This window comes from Aplidium turbinatum, chromosome 3 (genome assembly GCF_918807975.1).
Source record: "Aplidium turbinatum chromosome 3, kaAplTurb1.1, whole genome shotgun sequence".
Taxonomy (NCBI): domain Eukaryota; kingdom Metazoa; phylum Chordata; class Ascidiacea; order Aplousobranchia; family Polyclinidae; genus Aplidium; species Aplidium turbinatum.
In genome coordinates this window covers 4,323,107-4,347,620 of record NC_137474.1, presented here as the reverse complement: position 1 = coordinate 4,347,620, position 24,514 = coordinate 4,323,107, and the positions used below count along the sequence as shown (strand labels likewise).

The following is a 24,514-nucleotide window of genomic DNA, read 5'->3' as shown; positions in this document are numbered from 1 at the left end:
CACAAAAAAAGAGAGGTGCTGCAGGGGGTTGGAGAATTAAGGAGAGGTCTCCCCATGGTACATGATGAAGCGTTGCTAGAGCGGGCCTTGGTTGATATGGCGGAGTTAGAGGGCAACTTTGGAGAACTGTTAGAACTTGCGAATAAACTAAAGGATAGCACTATGATATCTGAAGCTACAGAACAGGTCAGGTCAGAGATTGAGGAATTGAGACGTACTATAAAACAGAAGCAAATCTCCAAGGTAGATACAAAATTAGGTACAATAAAAGGAAAATCAACCACCAGTGCCTCGAGTAGTCGCTCGCGCCGTTCAAAAGAAGAAGAGATTGAAATCCGGCTCGAAATGGAAAAGTTGCGGTGGAAAAAACAGATGCGGGTGAACAAAGCCAAAGCAGAGGAAGCCGAAGCCAGAGCCGAAATTGAAATGCAGATCAAGGCAGCCGAACTGAGAGCAAGGCAAAGTAAGCTTGACTTGTTTTCACAATGTGGATCGGACCAAGGGTCGGAGCGCGGGCAACGACGGCCTACGGCCAGTAGTCTCGGAGTCACCGACTACATCCCTACAGCGATAGAAAAGGTCCAGAGGTGGGACGCTGACATTATCAATCCGCCTGGGAGATCCCATGACATTCATGGGGCCGCTAGCATAGATGCCCAACCTAAACAGAGCCAGGCTAAACAGGAGAATTTAATGGAACCGCCACATAGAGAAACTCCCCTAAGAAAGCTCTTTCCAGGAAACGCCCTCACAAACAAGTATAGAACGTGGACTAAAGATAATTTTTTGGCAAAACCGCCCGGGGGGACCCATGGGGCCGCTGAAAGAGAACCTCATTATGATTATCAACGTGATTTTTATAGAGAGAAGGTTGTGAAACCGTCACAAACATGCCCCTTAACTGTAAGGAAAGATCTTAAAGGTGAGAGATGTAATTCACCACTAGTTAAAGATGATGGCCGTGAAACTAGACATGTTATGACATCCCCGCCAGGGCTTAATGCAAACAGAGGTGCTGAGGATCAACAAAACTGGTTCTATAAATATCATAATTGTCGCACTTTCTATGACAGGGCCGCATTGATCAACTATGACGGCAACAACATGCCATTTATATTTTTTAAAAACCGTATTGAATCACTAATGGAGAGTTGCCCATTTGAGGGAAATCGGCTGACTTTGCTACAGGCAGCCTGCGTACGTAGCGCCGCGCAAACCATCTCAAACTTAGCATCGGATACTTCTGGTTGGAGCGAAAAGGAAAGGATCGATATGTCGCTGGATCGCTTGTCCCAGCGCTTTGGTGTTAGAGGCGGATTTCTCGCGGAGCCGGAGATTCGGCGGATACGGCATGGCAATAAATTATCTGGGATGTCATCATCCTCAATAAAGGAATTCAAAGACGAGCTGGCTCAGTGTACCCTCTTCGCTAGAGCGTATAAGTGCATGGCCGATTGCCAGAAAGGAGCTTGTAGCCGCGCTTAATACTACGGAACTGTTAAACCAGGCAGCTAATGCACTACACCTGCCTGATCTTAGAAAACATTTCTGGTGTGACTCGAATACTGTCCTTCAGTGGATCAGAAATCCTGATTTACGATTATGCAAGTTTGTTACTCGTAGGTTAAATCGTATTTTACTCTTGTCAGAGGTGAGAGAATGGCATTTTTGTCCGACACATCTCAACTCGGCAGACGTTGGAACCAGACCGAATGCCATCACCAAAACAGGTTCCAGAGAGATGTGGTTGAGCGGTCCATCTTTTCTCATGCAGGAGGGCGAGGTCCCAACGGTGAATGGAGCAGATGCTGCTATTCGTAAAATGGAACTGTCGCCGGCGATAACGGTAAGTGAAAATGCAACTGCTGGCTCCATTAGCAAGATGATCGAAACCGCACCTACTTTGTACGTGTTGAAAAAAAGAGCCGCCTATCTTGTAGCTTTCACGGAGTTCATTGTATCCAAATGCAAGAAACATGGGTATGTAAAACCAAAGTTAAATGCATCCTATCTTGAGGACGCTTTAAATAGGGTTGTTTCTTACGTACAAAAAGTAGTGTATAGAGATTTGTTAAGTTGTGACGGCCTGCCGGAGTCGATCGATGTGGTAACAAAACGTCTTGCTTCGAGCGAAGCTGGCGCTGATAAACAGTGCCTGAAGGAGTTGCGCTCTCTAAAAAAGTATCGTCCTTGTGTGGACACACGGGGGAGACTTCGTATTGAAGGTCGATTGAGTAAGTCTCCCGAAATAACTGTCGATGCGAAGCATCCTCTTATTTTGCCTTCGAGGCACGCATTGACACGGCTAGTTGTCCTTGACGCTCATTGTGATAGCTATCACTGTGGTGTGCAACAGACACTGTTATCTACTCGTCAACGTTTTTGGATTGCAAACGGTAATTCCTCGGTGAAACACTATTTGCATGACTGCGCTCCATGTGCCTTAGAGAAAGCAAAGCCTATCAGACAGCTTATGTCGGATCTACCATTACCACGAACCACGGCCTATAACAAACCCTTCTTCAACAGTGGCGTAGATTATTTTGGTCCAATGACGTTTGTGGAAGGAAGAAGCCAAAAGAAAGCATGGGGATTGTTATTTACCTGTCTTGCGAGTAGAGCAATCCATGTGGAACTTGTGACGTCACTATCTTACAGTGAATTTGTTTTAGCATTTACCAGATTTGTAGACTTGCGTGGATCTATACGTAACATGTACTCAGATAACGGGACCACATTTCAAGCGGCAGCTAAAAGACTACCAGAAATTTTGGAGTCTTCTGAAATTCAAACTTCTTTGCGAAAAAAGGGAATTAACTGGGAGTTCATTCCTCCGTATGCCCCGGCCCAGGGAGGGGCCTGGGAAGCAATGGTCAAGCAATTCAAAATTGCCTTTTCCCACGTTATTGGGAACTCATCACGGAAACCCAACTTTGTTGAACTTCTTACATTTACTGGTAGTGCCACAAGAATAGTCAACGAAAGACCTTTAGTCCCTGTCTGTGATGACCCTAAGGATTCTACTGTTATCACCCCAGCCGCCCTCCTTAACCCATTCTTGAGCCCATTTTCATCAGTAGGAAATCCTCATGACCGAGATGAGTTACGGAGAGACTATAGGTACAACCTGGCTCTATCTCACAGTTTCTGGGAGAAATGGATCTCTTTCTATTTACCTTCCCTGCAGGGTAGAAAAAAGTGGGCCAGTTTGGTGGAAAACCTACAGCCTGGCCAATTAGTGGTGGTTGGTTCTCCAGAAGATATAACTAAGAGAGGAAGGTACCGTCTGGGGAGAGTCCATGAGATCATCCCCCAAATTAGAAAAGGAAAACCGATTGTCAGGCGCGTCAGGGTGGCAGTCTCAGTGGTGGATGAGGCATCGGGTGAGGTCAAAGTGGACCTGGTCCTAAGGGATATATCGTGCGTTGCTCCTGTGGGGAATGCTTGACTGCGTTCAGGACCCGGCCACGCCCTGGTCTGTTGTTAGCTGGTGTCGTCGAGGCATCTGTACCACCCTTGCCTTTCATTTAAATTTGTAGTGTATTGTAGATATGTACCGCGCAAATCTGTTATTAACCTGCGTATTTCTATGTGTCATCCGCAGGACTCCAATATGCGTAACTCAACAACATGTCTTAGTAACGTATGCTCTACAGCAATCTCAGTCATCGGCCTCGTTATAAGTAGCTAGTTAGTTAGGCCTACTGTGCAATGCATTTGATTTGTTTGCTATTGTGTGTTTCATGCAAATGATGTAAATGCTAACCGTGTAAGTATTCGCAAGCGATCTCAGTAATTTGCGTCATTATAAGTAGCTAGTTAGGTACTGTGTAGTGCGTCTGAGTTGTTTGCTACTATGTGTGTCTCAAGAAGCTAACGTAGATATTAATCGTTAATCGTGTAAGTATTCGCCAGGCCATTGTGGCCAGGGTGTCCAAGTGCCTTGCACTGCTATCAAAAGATAATCACCGTTTTGTGTAGTTTTAATGTACATACTTTCTGTGTATTGCATGTCGGGAATCGACCCTTCTACTTCAACCTTTATTTAATTATGTGCCATAATTAGGGGCCGCAATGTTCCGGCGGGTCGATTGCCCTCTTGATTAGAATTGAAATTGTGATGAATTTTGTAACTTGGTTGGTTGAATTAAGCAACGTTGAATTTGCGTTCTTTCACTGTTATACGTTACGTGGCGCGCCTTCTGACCAAGACGTTTAATTTCTGATTGTCGCATTTGCCGCGTGCCGGGAGCCGTGGTTTCTGGAGAGTATTTGCCATTGTGTGTTGAGTTTCATTTCATTATCGAAAAAAGCAAGCTAGAGAAATGAATGTGTACCACGGATTTAAGTTGTCGTGTTAAAGCCATTGTAAGTTTATACAAAATCAGGTTTTTATCCCAACTCGCGCTCAATAAATCAAAAAACAACAAGAAACAATTGCAAGTATGATTCAGGCAGACCGAGGAGGGATTGTAGGTAGGCAGTGAGCACCTACTCATGTAACCAATGATAATAAACAATAAGATCTAAAAAAAGCAAATACGGTAGGCTAAAGTTAGATTAACTTCTCGTTTCAACCATATGATGCATGAGCTTAAAACTTTCTCACAAACCTATACGTAATTTTAAGGTTGTCATCCACCACTGGCATCTTGGACGCCACAAGGCAAGCAAACGCAACGTTGGCAGCATAACGGTTAGCCCCCCATTTGTTTTGGAATAGCAAACCCTGCGGAGTGTAAGTGGATGTACTACCTGAAAATAAAAAATATATATAGCAGCCCAATGTAGCCTACTATAAAACAGGGGCGTAGCCACAGGGGCTTGAGGGGGGCAATCGCGACCTTCTCCTCCACAAAATTATAACTTATCTTTTTATAATAGCGTACTATAATGTGATAACGTTTGCTCCCTCAAAAGTTGCTTTTCCCCCTAACATTTTCTTTTTAGCTACCTCACTGCTGTAAAGCAAAGTTACCGGTACTTTAAATGGAATTTATAGCTTAATGCTGCATTTTGCAGTTGACTTGCACATTCTAAAATTAAAGCAGAAAATAATCTCGTTTGCCAATACGATAAGCATCAACGGCAATGGATGGATCAATAAGAACGCAAAAACGTCTGTACGTTGCGTAAACTAATCCTTACCCAAATGGTCTTTGGTGACGCCAGAGACTACGTAGCCTATTGTTACAGGAGTTAAAAGCAAAGCACATCATATTCATGCATGCAGTTCGTCAGGGGAAACGTTTCTTACTTTTTGTTTAGGCTACGTATCGCTTGGTTTACAAGGTAACAATGTAAGATCTATTGTCATTCGATAAACATGATAAAAAAATGAAATATCTTTGGCGACTTTTGCGTCGTTACTGTGTATAAGCTGCAATTGTAGGCTATGCCTTTCATTGTTGTGTATTTTCTTCTTTTTCGATTCGAATATGAACATTCCTGTCCGTTGAAAATAAATAATAATAATCATATTTGTTCAAGGTAAGTAATTACCTGGTCTATTTTGATTACAAAATGCAGTAACGTTGGAAATATACCGATGCGCCACGTTGATTTCTCCCATTCTGTGAGCAAACTTTGCCAATAACATTTGTACTCCAACTGTTTTAGTGTTCCATGAAAATTCTAAGTCCAGTTCCTTGTTGTGGAAACCAAATTGGAGGTAAAACCTTCCAGCTTCAGATAAGTACCGACTTTCACCGGTCGCCTCATACAACCACAATGCAGCCCAAATAATTTCATCACGGTATCTTGAAAACACATCATAGTTAGAGTGGCGGAAATATCAATTTCAATCCCAGTAGAATAGCCTATAAGTTATCACATTTACCAAACTGTACTTTTAGTATATCTAAGCCAGAGGTTTAGATTAAAATACTTTGCTTGAAATGTAAACTACTCTAAAGAACATATCAACTCTATTAAAAAAAGAGACCAGGTTACCGAAAGTCTAACTAAATTTATTGGAAGTGGTGTTTTTTCAAACTCTTTTATTTTCACTGATAATTTACATTAACCTAATGGTTGGTTGTTTTGAATTTTTATCCTCGGACTAACAAAGCCTTGATAGGTTATTCCTGGTAGTTTCGAATACTTGTAGACAATGTAGAGGTTCTTGACACAGGGCGGTTGCAAAAATTTTTTTCCCACGAGATTTCTGTCTCATTGATTTTAGTCACTCTAAAAGTAAGATTTTCCGAAAGTGTTTTGAGAGATTTGTTGATTCAGATTGCGAAATAACTATTTGCCAATGAAATTCTGCAATGATAATAAACTATAAGCTTTCCTTAACCCTACTTTTTTTGAAAAGCTCTTGTGCACCGCAAAAATTAATTAAAGAAAAAAGTTTGACTTCGACGGCGTCGAACCCTCGTTTTCACGATCACTAAGCAGAGGATGAAACCATTGAACCAATCGTGCCAACGAGAAACTGTTGCATTCACACGGTTTTAATGCAAACTTTTATCAAAATATGTAAATGAGACAGAAACCTCGTGGGAAAAAAATTTTGCGGCCGGTTACCGAGGTGATTCTTAAGGCTTCCATGATCTTAGTCTGAAATTCAGATCTGCCTCGAGAGATGATTTTAAATGGGTCGATCGAGACATTGTCAGTGCACGTTTCACAAGAGGCGATGTGCTTTTTAATTGCACTTTTGGTTGTTACGTTTGGGTTTAAGTGCTCCGCGGCCCTTGTCAACAAATGTCTGATTGACATACCAATGTATGTCTGGTTTGCGTCTCGTGAAACGTGCACTGACAATGTCTCAATCAACCAATTTAAAATCATTAAGAATCAGACATAATAATCCGTCTCTCAACCGGCAGTTATTCGCCTGTGGCTCATCGTTCCTTTTGTGTGTGTTCTAATTGTTTGTCCAATGCCTGTAGTTTACACCTCATGTGATCTGTTTTCCACCATATAATTTACTTGTAATCGTTCCTGTGTCACTCTTTCAGTTTGTACTTTTCAGTCTGGAGTGTCGTTAGTATACAGTTGCAGTTATAGTGCAAAGTCAAATTTACCTTACAAGTTTCATTATATGTATATTGCAGATTTATGTAATTTCTGATGAGGACACACGTACGTGTCGAAAACGTTTGAGTTTATTTTAATTATGTTATATTTGTGTATGTAATACATCACGTGAAACCCGCTAAAGTTACTATGTTTTATTTTTCTAATATTGTCAAGATGAATTGGCAAAAACACAATCTTCTGAATTGGGTTGTCTTTCCTTACAGAATAGTTTCACTTACGATTTGGACGCATAATGTCCTTGGGCCTCTCGAATAGAATATGAGTAAAGTCCTTTGAACCGAACGGCAAAGTCATACAATTGTCGAGCATGTTCCAGAAGCGTCATCACATAAGAATTGTCTAGTGGAAAATATTTCTCTAATAAAGAATCTCGTCGAAGCAATGATAAAGTTCTTTAAATTTACTGTCAAAAACACATTTTTATTCGATGTACTCTAAGCTTCAGTATCTGCCTTTACATAAATTATCATAGAACAGGGAGTTTTCATCAACCCGGGATAAGCCAACCTTCCGTGAATAAATTTAGTGAAGATGGAAAAATTTGACGACACGGTGAACGCCGAAATTATGATCTGCAAAAGGTGAACGAAAGTAAAAACAGGTTGAAAACCTTTGACCCAGACTTTTTAAGTGAACCTATTTTTGTGTCACATATTAAAGCGGGGGTTCTTAACCGGAAATGCATGGTGCACGCACCACTATGTGTGCGAGATCTGTTCCTAGAGAATGCGTGGATCATCATCATTATTCATCATTAAGTTCCTTCCTCTCGTCGAGAGTTGGAGTGGAGGCAATGAAGCTCCAAGTTTCTCTGTTGTGAGATTTTTCTTTTGCAGTTTTGCAATCAAAACTATGCTTTTTTAGTGGAGTTAGAACCAATATTTCGAATTGTAGGAGGCTATCATTTTTCAGCCGTTCTAGAAAGGGAGTGAGATATGATTGGTGATTTCGAGGTAGTGCCAATAGAGAAAAAGGTTAAGAACCACTGCTTTGGAGAAATATTGTTCTTCCATGATATTATTATTTTTCCGCAAAAAAAAACAATATTTCATACTTGCTATAATAGTGGTCAAGACAAGGTTAAAAGTGACAAAAATGAAACGTTTAGACTTGGTCAAGATGGAAGTTAGATATTTAAAAGAGACTTTGTGACAGAAGATCTTAGAAAAATATGTGGGGAAAGAGGATGCTACTGACACAGTGATATGGAGACACAATGACCCCACTTGAAGTGGGAATTAGGCCAGAATATTTAGCGAAAGGACATAGAGCAGCCACAAGCTCGCGCCGCCTTCATAATGCTGTAGCATGGACTTCTAAATAGTAGAACCTGGACTGGACACGCAGTGGACAACATTAGGCCAAACAGTTGGTACAACAGTTGGCCAACAGTGGACCAACAGCCAAGTAACTAACCCTGTTGGCCCACTGTTGGCCAACTGTTGTACCCAGGCCCGGATTTAGGGGGGGCAGAGGGGGCAGTTGCCCCGGGCCCCCCGACTTTTGAAGGGCCCCCCTATGTGGAAAAAAATGTGATTTTGTGTTATTTTTTTCCTTTTGGCCTTTAAAGTTTCTGCAAAATGCTGTGCAGTACTGGACTGATACTACTGTAGACGTAGAGATGGTTTTTCGCGCCGTAGGCTTGAAAAAAATGTTTGCACAGGGGCCCCCCGATCTAAAAGTGCCCCGGGCCCCCCATCAGCTAAATCCGGCCCTGGTTGTACCAACTGTTTGGCCTCATGTTGTCCACTGCGTGTCCAGTCCAGGTTCTACTATTTACAGTAGAAGTCCATGGCTGTAGCCTACTTTACATTACAAGAAAAGTAAACTGAAAAAAACAAACTGGTCCTTTCGGCATATTGGTTGGTCGTGGTAGTGTTTGTGCGCGTTGCTGGTCGATAAAGTTAACATAATTTTGATGTATTTGCTTATCATAAAGAACAGTGGGAATTGGCAATTGCATAGGTTACCTATAAGGTTACATTAAATTGGATTATTGAAAATAATTTTTACTTTTATCACTTCCAGTTGAGAGCCAAACTTTTGCAGTTGCTGCCAAGGCAGCTGCTGTTTCTCCAGCCAAATCAGAACCAGGATTTTTTGCTGAAATGGTAATGCATGGTCGACGAGTCCTCATGTTTTGTGGTCTTCTCCAAAAACCATTTTCTATTGCTGAATCTCCAACCTACAGTAGAAAGAAAATCATGAAAACATTGTTTGAAGAGTAGGCTTAATCTGTTTGGAACAATTTGTCAAAAGAAACAAAATATTCAAAATGAAAATAAATTCCTTTGAAAAAGAAACATTAAATCACAATCAAATCAAGGTTCCAAAGATTTTAAAAATGTATTTTTTCTAACATACAGTAAAGGTAAAGGTGAGTCCCATACTTGAATCCAAGCATTGGGGGATGAGAAGATAAGGTTCTCATCATACTAAGCCATCGGCACTAACGAGAGTAGGGTGGCCAGTTCCTTTCTCTCGGCCGCCTTTACTTCAGCAATTACGCCCACCCAATTTATTACACCCTGGGTAGAGGTGAGCGGTGTTTGTCAACAACCAGCATAAGCCGGGAGTCGAACCAGGATTGCGTGATTGGAAAGCGAGCGCCTTATCCGCTGCGCCATCCCACCGCAAGCTTAATTCTAATTAAAAACTTTTCCTTTTACGGTTAGGTTAATTTCTTTGCTTGGAAATTCTTTTGCGGTTCGTTTTTAGTTGACAACGAAGGGAAATTACCTTTAATTCAAAGCGAAACGAAAATAGTAAATTTTGTAGCCTATATCGATATTTGAAAATATTTTGCAAGCAGGTTTTTTGACCGATAGGCATACATCACTACCACCACTCTTCATAAAAATGTTCTTAAAATTAAATGTTATTTATTCATAATCAACCTGTCCGACAAAAGTGTATCTTCCAATGTGTGCCTTGATGAAGTAATCTGCTCCCCACTTAAGCGCTTGCTTCAAAAAATGCGTGTGCCGTGTCTCTTCATACGCGTCTTGAAATTCCAAAAATCCCCATGCCAGCATAGTCATAGATGCAGCGGTTGGAAATCCGTATTTGACGTAGTCTCCGGCTGAAAATAATTACAAAAGTGTAACTAAGCGATTAGTGCAGACCTGTTTTCATCGGGGAGAGGAGGGATAATGAGTGATCTTATGTGTCATAAAAGTCAGTAAAAGTCAGTAATTCAAGCAATATCAAGTTAAAAATAAGGTATATTATTTTTTTACATACAAACATAATAGCCCCCCGAAAGGTCTTTCCTTATCTCTGAGCCATCGTCCATATGGGAGCTGGCCCTCCAGTTAATCCTCCCGGAGTCACCAATATCACCGGAGCGTTGAGCTTCAAAGAAGAGCAGCGAATAGTGCATCACCTAAGTTTTTGAAACAAAAAATACTGTTTGGTTATAATGTAGGCTACAAATGGACACCTTTGGTGATTTGTGAACCTGATGACAACTCAAACTTCTTCTCTCGTGTTGTCGCTATATGTCAGGGCATCCGTTAACTGCCTGGTGTCGTCATCGATGGAAACTAGGCCTTTCATACCATGAGGTGGTCTGTATAACCGGCAATCCTTGATAATGTTGGCTGCCGTCTGCATTTCACCACACTCACAAGCAGCACTCTCTACCAAGCCCCAGCGCAACATGTCTGCACCATAGCGTCCAACACCAGTGAGAAAACGGTTACGCCTTGATGAGGCAAGTCTAGAGAGGCCATGGCCCAGCTGGTTATGCAGCAGCAAAACTCAAACTTATGCAGCAGTTATAAAGCCAAGTGTAGCGCCAGAGAGCTCTGTCGTCTCTGACGTCACACGTACACGTCACTAGAATCTTCCAGAAGACTCCGCCTTGAGCGCATAACTGCACGTCTCGGGAATTCAATTCAGCAATCGGGAATTCAACGTCTGTAATCAACGTCACTATGCCGAATTCCTACCTTGGTTCATCGTTATGTAGAATTGCAGTCGTGTTGCGTTGTGTGATCATATGTAAAACTCGCAATCTCACACTAGTACCTTCTTAAGGAAGTTAAGCTCATGATTTTAAATCAATCAGTCGTTTGCTATGTAAAAATCAATCAGTCGTTTGCTATTTGAATACAAGTCTTTTGTAGAGTTCTACAACATGTAAAATCAGAGTGTGTTAAGTTTTTGCTATGTGAAAATCAATAGTTTGTTGAGTTTTTGTTCAATATGAAAAGTCGGTTCTTTCAATATGGAAATCAGTTGAATGCAATATCAAAAGTCAGAACTTAAAACCAGTATCAAGAAATCAGTCTTGGTAATTCTAAAGCAATATCTCAGTTTCGTTGTTGCTACCGTTTTCTATTTTTGGCACTGCCAGGATGACGTTTGGATCAGTTTATTGTTAATGTAGCAGCGACAACATTTCGTATCCAGTTGTTGGTGGTGGAGCTTTAATATTCCGGTGTTTTCCTTTACTTTCTGTGTTGCTGGATCGAAGATTAAAAACTATAAACAATTACGTTGTGAGCAAGCATTGATCTTCTGAGTTGAGTTAGTAAGCAATACAGCAGCGTAATCGACCTCGTGTCCTATCATTCCTTGCCGACTTTGCCCAGGAATGTTGCCATCCCACTGATGGCTGTGTAATGTGTATGGGTGGACATGCTGAAAGCAGCGTCCGCTACACCAAGCATTAGCCCACTTTTCAAGCTATTTTACAAAACAGAAGTACTTTGTTTATAGCCGTTTATTAGAGTGCCAAGACTGCTATTCTTGAACACGGAGGTGCCTATAATACTAAAATCTTTAATGGATTTTACGATGCTACTTACCAAGCTGTAGTCATAATTATTTCTAGGAATAAATAGAGGACGCTGAAGAGGATCAGTACCAGGAGGGAGAGTTGGAAGTGTCGCTCTTGCTGTAGTTGTTGTAGGTGTTGGTCTTGGAGCTCGTTGTACATCTATTAAAAAAGAAACTTTTACACCTCTTACGTTCCTCCAGCTTAATGTAATGATTTTTGTAACCTCATGGGCAAAGCATAAGGCAAAAATATGTTCTTTTCAAGCATTAGTTGCTGCTTCTATTTTTTTTAACTCTTCAAATAAAAGCTCCGAAACTTTGATATGGCACAAAAATCATTCCTGCACTTATTTGTAGCAAAAAATGGCTCCAAAAACGTATATAGCCTATATCAGGGTGGTCCAAACCCTGGCACGCGGGCCGCATGCGGCCCGCGTGAAGCTTTTGTGCGGCCCGCGAACACTTTGTGCATGCCGGAATTATCAGTGTTAAATCCAAGGTTTAAAAATACACCTACGTTTTATAAATACATTACATTCGTCACAACCCTAAATAAGTCGCGCATAATCGGGTCAATAGGTAACTATGAGGGAACAATGTCAGTTTGTGACGACACAAACGTGCGTTGATATTTTACTTTTGTTGCTAGCACTTTCTCCGTTATGAAGGCACTTTCTCCCTTATGAAGCGATTAAAAAGCGACACACGGAACAGAATGGCCGATGAAACCCTGGATGCCTGCTTACGTCTGTTGACCACTGAATTTAAACCAGAGATCGACACTATAATTATGCAAAAGCAAAAAACAATAAATTGTTTTGGTTTGCTAATTTGTTGACGTGTTATGTATCGTATCTTTTTTACTAGCTGAAAATCACTTTTTGAGTCGCAAGCAGAGATTAAAAACTTAGTGAGTTAGACGTGCAGCAAAACATTAGGTCGATCAGAACAGCAAACTCAGTCCTTTCATTGCAACTGTATTTTATCAGCGACAAGATTTGTTAATGTTCATAGCCTGCGAACAGTAAGAATGTAGCTAAAACAGATCGAAATCTACAGAAAAGAAGTTCAAAATCGCAACCTAATTAAGTTTTTATTTAACAATGTTTCTACTTTCAGCAACACCTTATCATTTTTCACTATGCGGCCCGTGAAGTTTTTCTCAGATCCTATAATGTGGCCCTTCATGTTTGCAGTCTTAGACCACCCTGGCCTATATAATAAGTTGCTCGTGGGTGGTTAGTTTACAAAATTTGTAAACTACTTTATCTTTTTCTGTTTTGAGATATCTTTTTCAGCCTAAATTGATACATGTTCATAAAGAAAGTATAGTGATGACTATTTTTCATTCTCTATTAATTTTTATGATTTGTGCCAATAAAGAATGGAATGAAAATTAAATTTATAGTTTCGAAACCTTTACATAAAACAAATACTAAAGATGCTTTTGACGTAAAATTTAACTTAAACATAATTAACGTTGATTTGCTGTGCCTACATCATCATTTAATTTTAGCGTTGACTGTGTGACTTTATATGACGACCGACAGGAGCATATACTGTAAACAGGCCGGATTTAGGGGGGGCAGAGGGTGCAGGTGCTCGGGCCCCCCGACTTTTGAAAGGCCCCCCTACGTGAAAAAAATGTGATTTTGTGTCATTTTTTTCCTTTCAGCCCTTAAAGTTTCTGCAAAATGCTGTGCAGTGCTGGATTAATGCTACTGTAGACGTAGAGGTGGTTTTTGCACGGGAGCCCCCCGATCTAAAAGTGCTCCGGAGCCCCCATCAGCTAAATCCGGCCCTAGCTGTAAAGCAGGGCTACTTAACTAATGTTAGCAAAGATCCATTTTGACAAGTTGAATACTTTTTGCGGTCCGGTGAATATTTCATTTGCAACCACGAAAATTAAACAACCAGTAGCCTACGAGCACCGAAACACTTTTCAGGTAGTATCTAGCACGACTTGGATTTTTGTGTAACTCTAACACAAAGAAATAAAAAAGCAAAAAATGTATTGTGCTTCTTTGTAGTGTAGCCGTGTGGATCGCACATCAGAGAAGACGGCAAAGCGTGGGGGGGTGTGGGGGCGAAGCCCCCAGTTTCTTGTAAATCACAAAAAATTGATTTTCCAAAGAGGCCCTAAAATGTGGCAATGAGGTTATTCTTCCAGAAGCCCGAGGTCCACCTTCAACACCCAGAAGGTCTGGATTCGGACCGTGGTCCGCCAGTTGAGTAGCCCTGCTGTAAAGAGTACACGACTGTGTCTGAGCATGCCATTAAATAGCATGCTTGAAACGATTAACCATTTTTAAAATCAAGTTGTTCTTCAATCTTGCTTTGATGCATTTTTATTTCAGTTGTTGTTCAGACAGAATAAAATCAAACTGAATTGAATAAAAAGTTACAACGTATATTTCACCTGGAAAACAGTTGAGTCTGCGCACCCACTTAAAGCGGACAAGTTGTCGTTGTCCCTTTCTTCGGGTGTTTGTTACAGGGTCGACGCACCAACAGAATCCGAGATGCTTGAAGCATTGCACTACTCGGTATCGTACAGGATTTGCAACAGAGCACTGTGGGATGTAACAACTTTTGAGCTTCTTTTTTTTATTTTTGCAAGATATTGTGTTGTCCCTTTTTTTCTTTCGACAGGATGTATACAATTGTGGGGAAGCTGAAAGGTATAGATATGAAATTGCAATAAATAACAATTCAACAACTTTATAACTACTTCAATGTAAATAGTGCTAGACTGAAGCTTTTACAAGCCCAAAACCAGCGTTTCTCAACCGGGTGTGCTGGAGTTGACTTTTAGGAATTTTGTAAAGTGATAAATGTCTGGCAGTATAGTCAAATGTCCATTGGCCACTACAAATCAACTTCGTTAATACAACATGCACTATAGCACCGTCGGCTGCGTTGCCGAGTGGTGAGAACGTCTGCGCGACGTTAGAAAGAACGTGTGTTCGACACCGCTCCCGAGCACGCGGCTGTGTCTCGGCGAAAGACACTTAAAGGCAAGCCAAAATAAGAGGAGCAGCTGACTCGAAGACTATATGTCACTTCGCTGCTTCCTGTCGTCTGTTGTATCGCATCTGTGATCGCAGTGTACTGTATGTTATCGCAATGGGCGCAAATAAAAGCATTATTATTATTATTATTAGCAGTCGGATTTTAAATATAGTTAGGGATGCTACACTCTCTAGACTAGTTAAGGAGTAGTCTTATAGAGAGAGAAACAATTAAGAAACACTGCTCTAACCACTCACAAACTGTAGTTTTGCTGATTGTATATTATAGATCAGGGGTCACCAAATGGCGGCCCGCCACGCCGTATCGCTGCGGCCCGCGGAAGGTATCAGCGTACAAGTATAACCAAAAATACTTTTCTTGAGGAGTCAATGAGCATGAAGGTAAAAAATACTTTCCAGGAAGCATATTTTCGCTTTGCATACGATTCCACCGACCGACCATTCAGATTGTAGTTCTAGGTGGGGGTCGCTCAACGCTATTCCAATGCGATGTCCAGCCACACTGTCCCAGTGGTTGACTAAAACGTCTGTTTTCGAATTTCGAAATTGTCTGTGAGCATAGGGTTGCTTATTTTAAGTTTGTAAGTGTCATGTAAACACTAGTGTGCATTTCACCGTTATTGTGTTTCACAAGCAGTGTTCCCTTTAAGCAAGTTTTTGTTAGCAAAATAGGCCGGTGTGCCAAGTCAATTTATAATAAATTGACAAAGTATTATATATAAATTTAAAGACATTTTCTGGTTGTATCAATAAAATGAAATATCTTCTGACAGGTGTTGTTTGTATTAATTCTGGTTGTATTATGGTTGTATTTTCATAAGACAACTTCTGGTTGTATTTTCATAAGACAACTTCTGTTTGTATTATGGTTGTATTTTCAAAAGACAACTTCTGGTTGTATTTTCATAAGACAACTACTGGTTGTATTATGATTGTATTTTCAAAAGACAACTTCTGGTTGAATTATGAAAATATTTAGTTTGGTACTGCAAAATGTTGTTAATCAACAATTCTTGCCATGCTGACAAGCACTGCAAGTAACAGTTGTCTAATAATCAAGAAATGCGGTTTTATAGACTCTTACAAAAAGATGAAAAACCAACTCATTGCTTTTTTAGAGGGAACACCGTTCATGAGTTACGATAGAAACGTTTTTTTTTCGGTGATTTCTACAAGCGTTTGTTTCATGGTGCCTAGTTTCTTTCTCCCCGTTATTGGAGCCTATTTTTCGCTGATAGCCTATGTTAGCAGCATAGCAGGTCACTGTTGTTGCCTGTATTGCGATGTGTCAAACATTTCTTTGGTTACTGAAACTGTTAATTGCAAGATATCTTTTGCGCTTTTGCGAAGCGAAGTGACATCACTCTTGCTTGGCGATGAATATTCTAATGAAACCGTTCGCCTCGCTACAAGTGCGCAAAACAAGTGGCCTCGTTTATTAGACATTGCTAAAGAAGTCAAAAGTGGTGTTAAAGGAGCTTGGCCTGGCGGTAGCGTTGTTCGACTAATTTTGTTGCTGCGGTATTCTAAGATAAATAGTAACAACATGTAACGCTGAATACTGGGTACGAAACGCGTTCATTTCTAGCATGAGAGTCAACCTACCTAAAATTTTATTAGTGCGGCCCGCCACAGCTCTCCTTAGTGCCAAAGTGGCCCGCATGCAAAAAAGGTTGGTGACCCCTGTTATAGATGAAATAGACTACATAGCAATTTACATTAAACACGTTGACAGTAAACATGTGTTGGACATGCTTTTCCCCAAGATACTAATCTTTAGTAACAGAACTGCTTGTTTTGGAAAGTTATTTTTTACAAGATTTATCTTGCTTAAAACTTCATTACTTTATTACGCTGAGAGCTCACATTATTCAACAAGCTCAAAAGATATTCAGTGATTGTTCTTTTACAAACAAGTTTCAACGTTTAACCATCCAATATTGCAGTTCTGACCGCAAAGGTCTTTTGATATTACAAGAAAATGTCAAAACGACTTGAGGTAGAGTGAAAATAGATTGGTTGGTTGGTTTTGGATCTTTATCAGACTGACAAAGCCTTGATAGGTTATTCCTGGTACTTTCGCATACTGGCAAAGGCTCTTGATGCAGGGCCAGTTACCAAGATTGGCAGAGTGAAGTTTTCCGATTGTTGAAGTCTTGTTGCAGGAGAATTATTCTATTCACTAGGTGCCGCTGAATGGAGAGCAGTCCTGATATGCGTTGCTCAAGCGCACACCCCGAGAGTCGAACCAGCGCCGCGTGATCTTGAGCCCGGCGCGTAACCACTGAGCTATCTGGACGGACTAATATTTACAAAACGTATATTTTACTTACTTGTAGTCGGAGCCATTGTAGTGGTGGTGGTCGTGGTCGGAGGGATGGTTGCTCTTGTTAATGGTACCTGTTGTACAGCAGCGGGAGCAGATGGTGCATCAAGAAACCAGTACTTTGGGGCATTCGGTCCTGGAGTGGCAGTTGTAGTTGATTCTGTAGTTACTGGTGCCGAAGTGGTAACTATGTTTACTGGAAGCATCTCGAAGTTACTTGGCAGAGTGTACTGAAACATACAATATCCAAGTTTATAGGTTATTTGCATGCGATGGACCATTGGAATCAAAGACAATAACTCTTCTATTGCTTCATGTTTGTGTAAAATCAAAGCACTTCGAAGTTGCTAATCTGGAGTTTCATTTACAATGTGCAACACGCTTTTTTAGAGTCAATTGTTTTATTATCTTTATCCTGCATTGCGGGAAAGCGGACTTGAGCGCTATACATCGGTGTACGCCCTCCAACGTACACCTGACCCACGCTGCAGCCGACTGCAATGTCTGTTTCCGGCTGTCTACTTTACTTATGACTTAAATTTGGTACTACCCATTACTCGAAATCGATCACTGGGTAGAGAAAATTATCGTAAAGTTTCTTGCCCAGAGAAACAACAGCAAGTGCGGGTGGCTGGAGTCGAACATGCAGGCTCGACTGCGAACCCAACGCGCTAACCACTCGGCCACTTCTGTCGATAAACATAACAGTCAAACATATAAACTAAATGGCTGTTATCATTTTACATTTTTAAAACATTAGCAACTCTTGTAAAAGGTGCCAAAACAAAACAAACATCATGAAAATATAAATTTTCGATAACAAAGCTGGAAGTATTAACCTAAAAAACAAGAACCAAAAAAATAAGTTGGAGTTGCGCATGGATTGATTTGAATCTTTACCCTCAGACTGACAAAGCCTTGATAGGTTATTTCTGGTAGTTTCGCATACTTGTAGAGGCTCTTGACGCAGGGCCGGTTACCAAGATCGGCAGAGTGAAGTTTCCGATTGTTGAAGTGTTGTTTCCGGGAAATCATTCAATTCATTAGGTGCCGCTGAATGGAGAGCAGTCTTGAAATGCGTTGCTCAAGCGCATACCCCGAGTGTCGAACTTGCGCCGCGTGATCTTGAGCCAGGCGCGAAACCACTGAGCTAACGGGGCGGCGGCATTTTTGGTCTAACCCCCAACCCTGTTATTAGTCCTTCACTCCTTCTGTAGCATAATTGTACGGTTTGTGAAACTGTAGTGTGGCTAGTTTCTAGAGGTTGCTCTGTAACTGTAAGCCTTGGGAAAGCTTCAGAACAACTAATCTGTGATGAAGGCAGCGCAGTATATATTATATGTAAACATATATTTTAATAATGTTACCTCATCTAATGGAAGAACTGTCATTTCATGTTCATTGTTATCCAGCGGGTCAGGGTTGTAAACTTTGTCAAGAAATACTATAGCAGGTCGCGGTCCATAATATTCTTCATAATTTACGTCAGATTTTTTTCTAAAACTGATGAGATATCTAAAAACATAAAAGAAAACACTCCACAGTTGATACAAAGTCGTAGTCTACGCGTATAAGCAACAGTCTAAAGTAGAAAAAGGAAACTATTGTATAAGCCATGACCCAAACGTGGGCCTTAAAATTTGTTAGTAAACAATGAGCTAGGTATCATAGGCGTAGCCAGGGGGGGGCGAAAGGGGCCATGGCCCCCCCAAATTTTGAAAGTTTGGATTCCGAAGTTGAGCCCTTTGTTGAAAATATAATAAAGTTTGTAGAAATTTATAACGTTTTCCAAGACATCTGGCTATTAACACCCCAAGGACTTGTTTTAGACACACAGAAAGACACCAATAAAGTTTGCAAATCGTAAATTGCGCAAAATTTACTCGATTTACGTTTCTTTTAACTAATTTGTGAAAGCAATTTCAGAATGGCTTACTCTGTTGGGTTTTTGTGTAGCTGAGTTTTTGGTGTTCTCTAATTTTTGCCGCAGTTTTTGCCCGTTCGTGTGTAAGAGCTACCTTTAATAAGTTAATAGCTGTTTTTCTGCTAATAAATTTCATACAGATATTACCCTAAAAGTGTTTCCAGAAAGCGCTATAATCCATTATTTAAGTGTAATTTTGCAAAATTTTTCCGGGGGAGCATGCCCCCGGACCCCCCTAGAATACGCGTGCCTTCGGCACGCTCTAACCCCCACCAGTTTCATATCTTCCCCTTGCTCAAGCCACCAGAATAGACCACTGCACATCAGGTGGCGATGTCTTAAATCAAACACTTTGTCGTTCTCTTCAATTCATCAAATATTTGGCCCCCCCCAAATTTTTTTTCTGGCTACGCCACTGCTAGGTATTTTTTTATTTATTTCGGCTTTATAAGTAGTGCTTGTGGGCTGTGACAACATGCATGCGTCATGGTTGAAAAGTTTGTGTGGCGTAAGCTCTTGGCTCATCGCTGCTTTGTATTTTCTCATTGACTATCATCTACTCCGATGGCTGCTTTGAATGAGCACTAATTGTGCCCTAAAATTGATTTGCCTAAGGACGGGAAGGTTAGAAAAGCATTGGTGCAACCTACACGATGTGTTGTTGAACATGGGTAAAGGAGTTTTTGAATACCAGATAACAATTCAATTTGATAAGTTAGAAGCAGTGAACTGACCCACCGGTAGTAGCCTAATAAACGTTTACAATTTCACAACCAACCAGATTTTATGAAATCAACCACAATTCTTGATTGCACCTAAATTGAATCGACGAAGTAGCAATAGTAGTAATAGTCGTCTAGTTTTAGTCCGGTGATGTCCCGTTACCAAGGGTTACCGAGAGAACAATCACCACTGGTTTATAACACTGACAATGCACACTAGTTGAGCAGTAATAGGATTTGAAAACATGTCAAAAAACATAGGCTATACTAACCTTTGATCTAGCACCATACCAGGATATTGTCTTTTGTTCCAAGAAATGTGCTTGATATATATGACATGTCTGTCAGGGCTACTTTTGAAGTACGTACCTTGCCATGCCTAGAAAGCAACCATAAGAGTTAATGTAAACAATTCAGATTACAAGGCCTAAAAATCAATTTGTATTCATCCGGATTTGTGGATAGATAAACGTTAAAACCAAAGCAAGAACGTTTTAACGGTGGGATAGCGCTCGCTTTTCAATCATACAATCCTGGTTCTTCCGGCTTCAGCTGGTTGTTGAAAAACACCTCTCATCTCTATCCAGGGTGTAATAAATTGGGTAGGCGTAGTTACTGAAGTAAAGGCGGCCAAAAGAAAGGAACTGGCCAGCTTAGTCCCGTTAGTGCCAATAGCTTAGTTACTTAGTATAATGAGAACCTTATCTTCTCATCCCCCGGTGCTTGGATCAAGTATGGGACTCACCTCTTTCTGAGGATTAGTTCACGCTGGCCAAGCACGATCTAGGTCAGTACAGTACGATACTTCAAACCTTCTATCCATATAGCCTACAACTAAAGCTTCCAGAATAAATGATCCTTGCTTCGACTTCATAGCTGAGGTGTACAGGAGCCGGAGTTTTGGAGTAGCCTATTTTGGAGCCGGAGTCTGATATTTTTGTCAGTTTATAGCCTACGTTTAGCGTAAAAATACGCTGCTAATGATTATGGTTTGCGTTCAGAGTCGGGATTGAGTCAATATCCCAAAATGTTATGAGCAGGAGTGGAGGTTGGAGTCATAAACTTCGGAGTCAGACTAAAGTAGGAGTCCAGAAAACTTGACTCTGTACATCTTTGCTTCGTATAGCAAAGCATTAAGCTACGAACTCCTGGTCGACACTCAAAAGGTTGTTAGTTCGACTCCTATGCAGAACAAGCCGCGTTTTTTTTTGGCAAACTACTTAGGCTACTGGCATTGCAAAGTGGACTCAACTGATTCATAACTACAACTACAGGTTTAGGAGCAAAATGATTGAAATTTAGAATATTGAAACTTTCTCATGCCTTGCTTTCGAAAGTTTCAGGCAAAATATTTCAGCAGCTGATTAATTGAACTTACCTCTATTTCAAGAATTGGCTGAGAGTAAACCAGAGCTAGCCACCACCCATTCAACTGAACGGAGATTGGAATTTTGAAGTGTCCAATATATCCTCCATGGGTTTGATTTTGCCATCCATCACCCTCTATCTAGACATGTTATCATTAAAAGTTAATACAAAGTGTAGTAAAACTCACCACCACTCGTTACTGGTGTATTGTTTTATCCATCTCGTTAACTAAGTTATTAATCCATGATTCTGTAAACAAATACATCAACCATAGTTCTATCCTCGGCGTGTGCACTTGAGCAACGCGCACTTCAAGAAAAGATCGTTTTTCAACTACTGTACATCTCCATTTATCATCTGCATGTCTAATTTAAGGCAATAAATCTCCAACAGCCGCATCCAGGCTTACATTGGTGACAAAAGATTTGTATTAAATGAACCGGAAGGCAAAAAAACCAATCTTTTTGTCCATTTTCAGGTATGCCTTCACACTTTTTGCCAAAGACAATCGCATTCTCTTGATTGGTGTCGAACCTGCGCCCTTTCGAAGGTCTTTCAGGCCTTGCACAACTCAACTTTGCAACATGCGGAAAGTTCACAATGTCACCCTTAGTCACAGAGCCTGAGTCAATGGTTTAAATCCTCTTCAAGTATGCAAAAGATTCAGAATTAACTTTCCAAATGATGTTACTCAGTGAGACAATAAAGATTATCTTAATAACAAATCATGGGCGCTAAACTAATAAAAAGCGAACAAGGGATTCATCAAAGAAAACTGCTGCCATCACTCAAGAAAATCGTTTATGATTTTTAAAACGCAAATTTATGGATGCATAAAAACCCAGCTTGAATTCATTTGAGCATAGCTGAAGCAGAGCGTTCAAGGCATAAGTTTAGAAAACATAAAAAGTAGAGTTTGACAAAAAAACATATGATACCCAAAGAACACCACACAATAAAATAAGATCAACACTGTTACTTACAAAAAATACAGGATTTAATATTCCATTTGCTGATGGGGGTAAAAATAACAGAGGAAATAAATTTGCCATTAAAGCGATAATAGATTTCGTCATTTTTATAAATTGATTCAAATACTGGTAATGTAATATCTAAAGTTACCTAGCATAGCAAAACAAAGTTATGGCCAGCATGTTTTCGATTGTAAATACGCTAGAACATTTCTGATTGAGGTACAGCGGATAAGACTCTTGCTTTCCATTAATGCGGACCTGGTTCGACACCTGACTTAAGCTGGTTGTTAAACACACCATCACCTCTACTAACGGTGCAATAATTGGAGTGAACTGATGGACAGGCGGCGAGAAAAAGAGTAGGACACCTTACTTTCATTGGTGCCAATGGTTTAGTAGGAGGTACAAGTGGTCTCATACCAAGTTACTGAGCTTCGAGAAATAAGAAGATAATGTTCTCATCACACTGATCTTTCGGTGCTAGCGAGAATAGAGTGGCCAGTTCCTTTCTCTGGGCCATCTTTTCTTTAGTAACTATGCTTACCCAATTTACTACACCCTGGGTAGAGGTAACACTTTAACCGTTGCGCCATCCCACTAACCTAAATGACAGTTTAATTTTAGCCTTCTCTGACACTCAATAACTTACAGTAGCATTAAACCTATACACATCTAATTAGTCAAAGTAATTGCACTAAAAGCAACCAGTTTTTTACACTACAGCTCATAATTCTGCACTAAAAGTGCTCCACAACGATAATGATGGGGGCAGTCGTGTTCAATTTCCAGACTAGACTTGGGATTAGGATGAAATGTTTGAAAAACAACAAGGCCAGTCTTCTTATCTACTTTCAGAACATGTATTACTATTTTAACGGTTTATTTTTAGCAGACAGTCGCATGTGCTCAATAGGCACTGAACCGATGTACTTTGATCTTACGCCAACGCCCTTACCCAACGTCTTGCTAGCCTGTTCCCAGATATCATCAATGTATAAAACGATTGATTTGCTGTCTGACTTCAGACATGGTGCTGGAATCAGATCTGTTTTAAAACTTGATCTAATAGCTGTAACAGTTAAGCTAACCATTTCTAGAGCAATTCCCAGACAGAAAACCAATTCTTTTTTGGCATTGATTAGACACCTGCAAACGTCAAATCAATAAAAAAAAAGAACTGATTTGCTGACTGGAAAGCTGTCTTGCCAGAATAGATCCACAAATATTATCGAAAACACGTTGGCAGATAATAATGAAAGTAGGCCTAATAGTTTCTTACATAGGCTAAAGTGCAACATATTCTTAACTAATGTGATGACTAAAACTAAGCCTTATCTTTTTCGATTTCGTTTTCTATTTAGTGATAAATAAACATTGATAGTTATTATATTAAAGAAAGCAAGCAATGTCTCGCGCTGTGTTGTTCACCACCGCAAGCAGCTTTGCTAGATTGTTTTCCAGTGTCTCAAACCCCTGAGGCAAAACTGATAACTTCTCTTGTTGTAAATTTATCTTTAAACTGACATTTGAAGAACGTTGGGAAAAAAAAGCCATCAAAGAAAACCATTTTCTCTGGCCATCAGTGCTAATTGAATAATCAAGTCTTTTTGCGCAAAACAAAGTCTTGTTTGGAATAGCCTACACAGATTTGGTACTTTTTGTACCAGCTCAGTGGCCGAGTGGTTTCGCCTTCGGCTCTGGTGCTGGTAGATCTGAGATCGATTCCAGGTCGGTTCAAACGAAGACTTTAAAAATGGTACCGATTGTGTTCTATCCTGCATAGTGCAGTGAGAATGAGTCGGGTAACAATGTGATAACATCGTAAACCTGATATAAATTAAAAATGAGCCCTGTCGCTAAAAGACCTTAGCTGTTGTAAAGCGACAATAAATAAAACCGTAACATTATTATTTGGTACTTTTTGTGCAGCCTAGCGGCTTTTTATTCAATAGAAGATTTTTAAATAGTTTTATAAAACTGAAACTGTCTGTTGTTAATTTTGTCTTCAACCAACGGCAGATATCGCAGCTTTCCCTTTGATCCATCTGCGCTTTTTATAAACTTTGCGAGGAGAAACGATTTCCCAAAATAAACCAGTTGAGCAGGTTTTCAACCATGTTCCTGAAAATTCATCAAAAAATTTCCGTTTGTAGTTTCTTGAGTGACACAAAAGCTCATATTTAGGCTTGTTCCACGTCACATTTATGTGCTCAAGAATACCCATGTAAATACAAATAACCATATCATGCCACGTATTGGCTATGGCTCACGTAAGTTATTATAATAATTATAATGCTTGTTTTTCTATAGAGCTGTCCATTGCAAATACAAGA

At 40.3% G+C, this 24,514-nt stretch overlaps 1 protein-coding gene across 1 annotated transcript in view; it reads right to left on the bottom strand.

Annotated features, from left to right (window-relative positions):
* Window positions 1-22,286, bottom strand: part of LOC145766308 (uncharacterized) — a 33,537-nt gene extending 11,251 nt beyond the window's left edge. Inside the window, exons 1-13 of the mRNA XM_082577989.1 lie at window positions 22,191-22,286; window positions 21,218-21,346; window positions 20,112-20,218; window positions 18,561-18,708; window positions 17,201-17,423; window positions 14,255-14,509; window positions 11,865-11,995; window positions 10,294-10,435; window positions 9,948-10,132; window positions 9,064-9,235; window positions 7,269-7,389; window positions 5,503-5,759; window positions 4,614-4,755 (exon numbers count right to left, since the gene is read on the bottom strand). Coding sequence (XP_082434115.1) covers window positions 4,614-4,755; window positions 5,503-5,759; window positions 7,269-7,389; window positions 9,064-9,235; window positions 9,948-10,132; window positions 10,294-10,435; window positions 11,865-11,995; window positions 14,255-14,509; window positions 17,201-17,423; window positions 18,561-18,708; window positions 20,112-20,218; window positions 21,218-21,346; window positions 22,191-22,283 — 2,105 coding nt within the window. The 5' untranslated portion in view covers window positions 22,284-22,286. The remainder of the gene's footprint in view (window positions 1-4,613; window positions 4,756-5,502; window positions 5,760-7,268; window positions 7,390-9,063; window positions 9,236-9,947; window positions 10,133-10,293; window positions 10,436-11,864; window positions 11,996-14,254; window positions 14,510-17,200; window positions 17,424-18,560; window positions 18,709-20,111; window positions 20,219-21,217; window positions 21,347-22,190) is intronic.
* Between the last annotated feature and the right edge of the window lie 2,228 nt (window positions 22,287-24,514).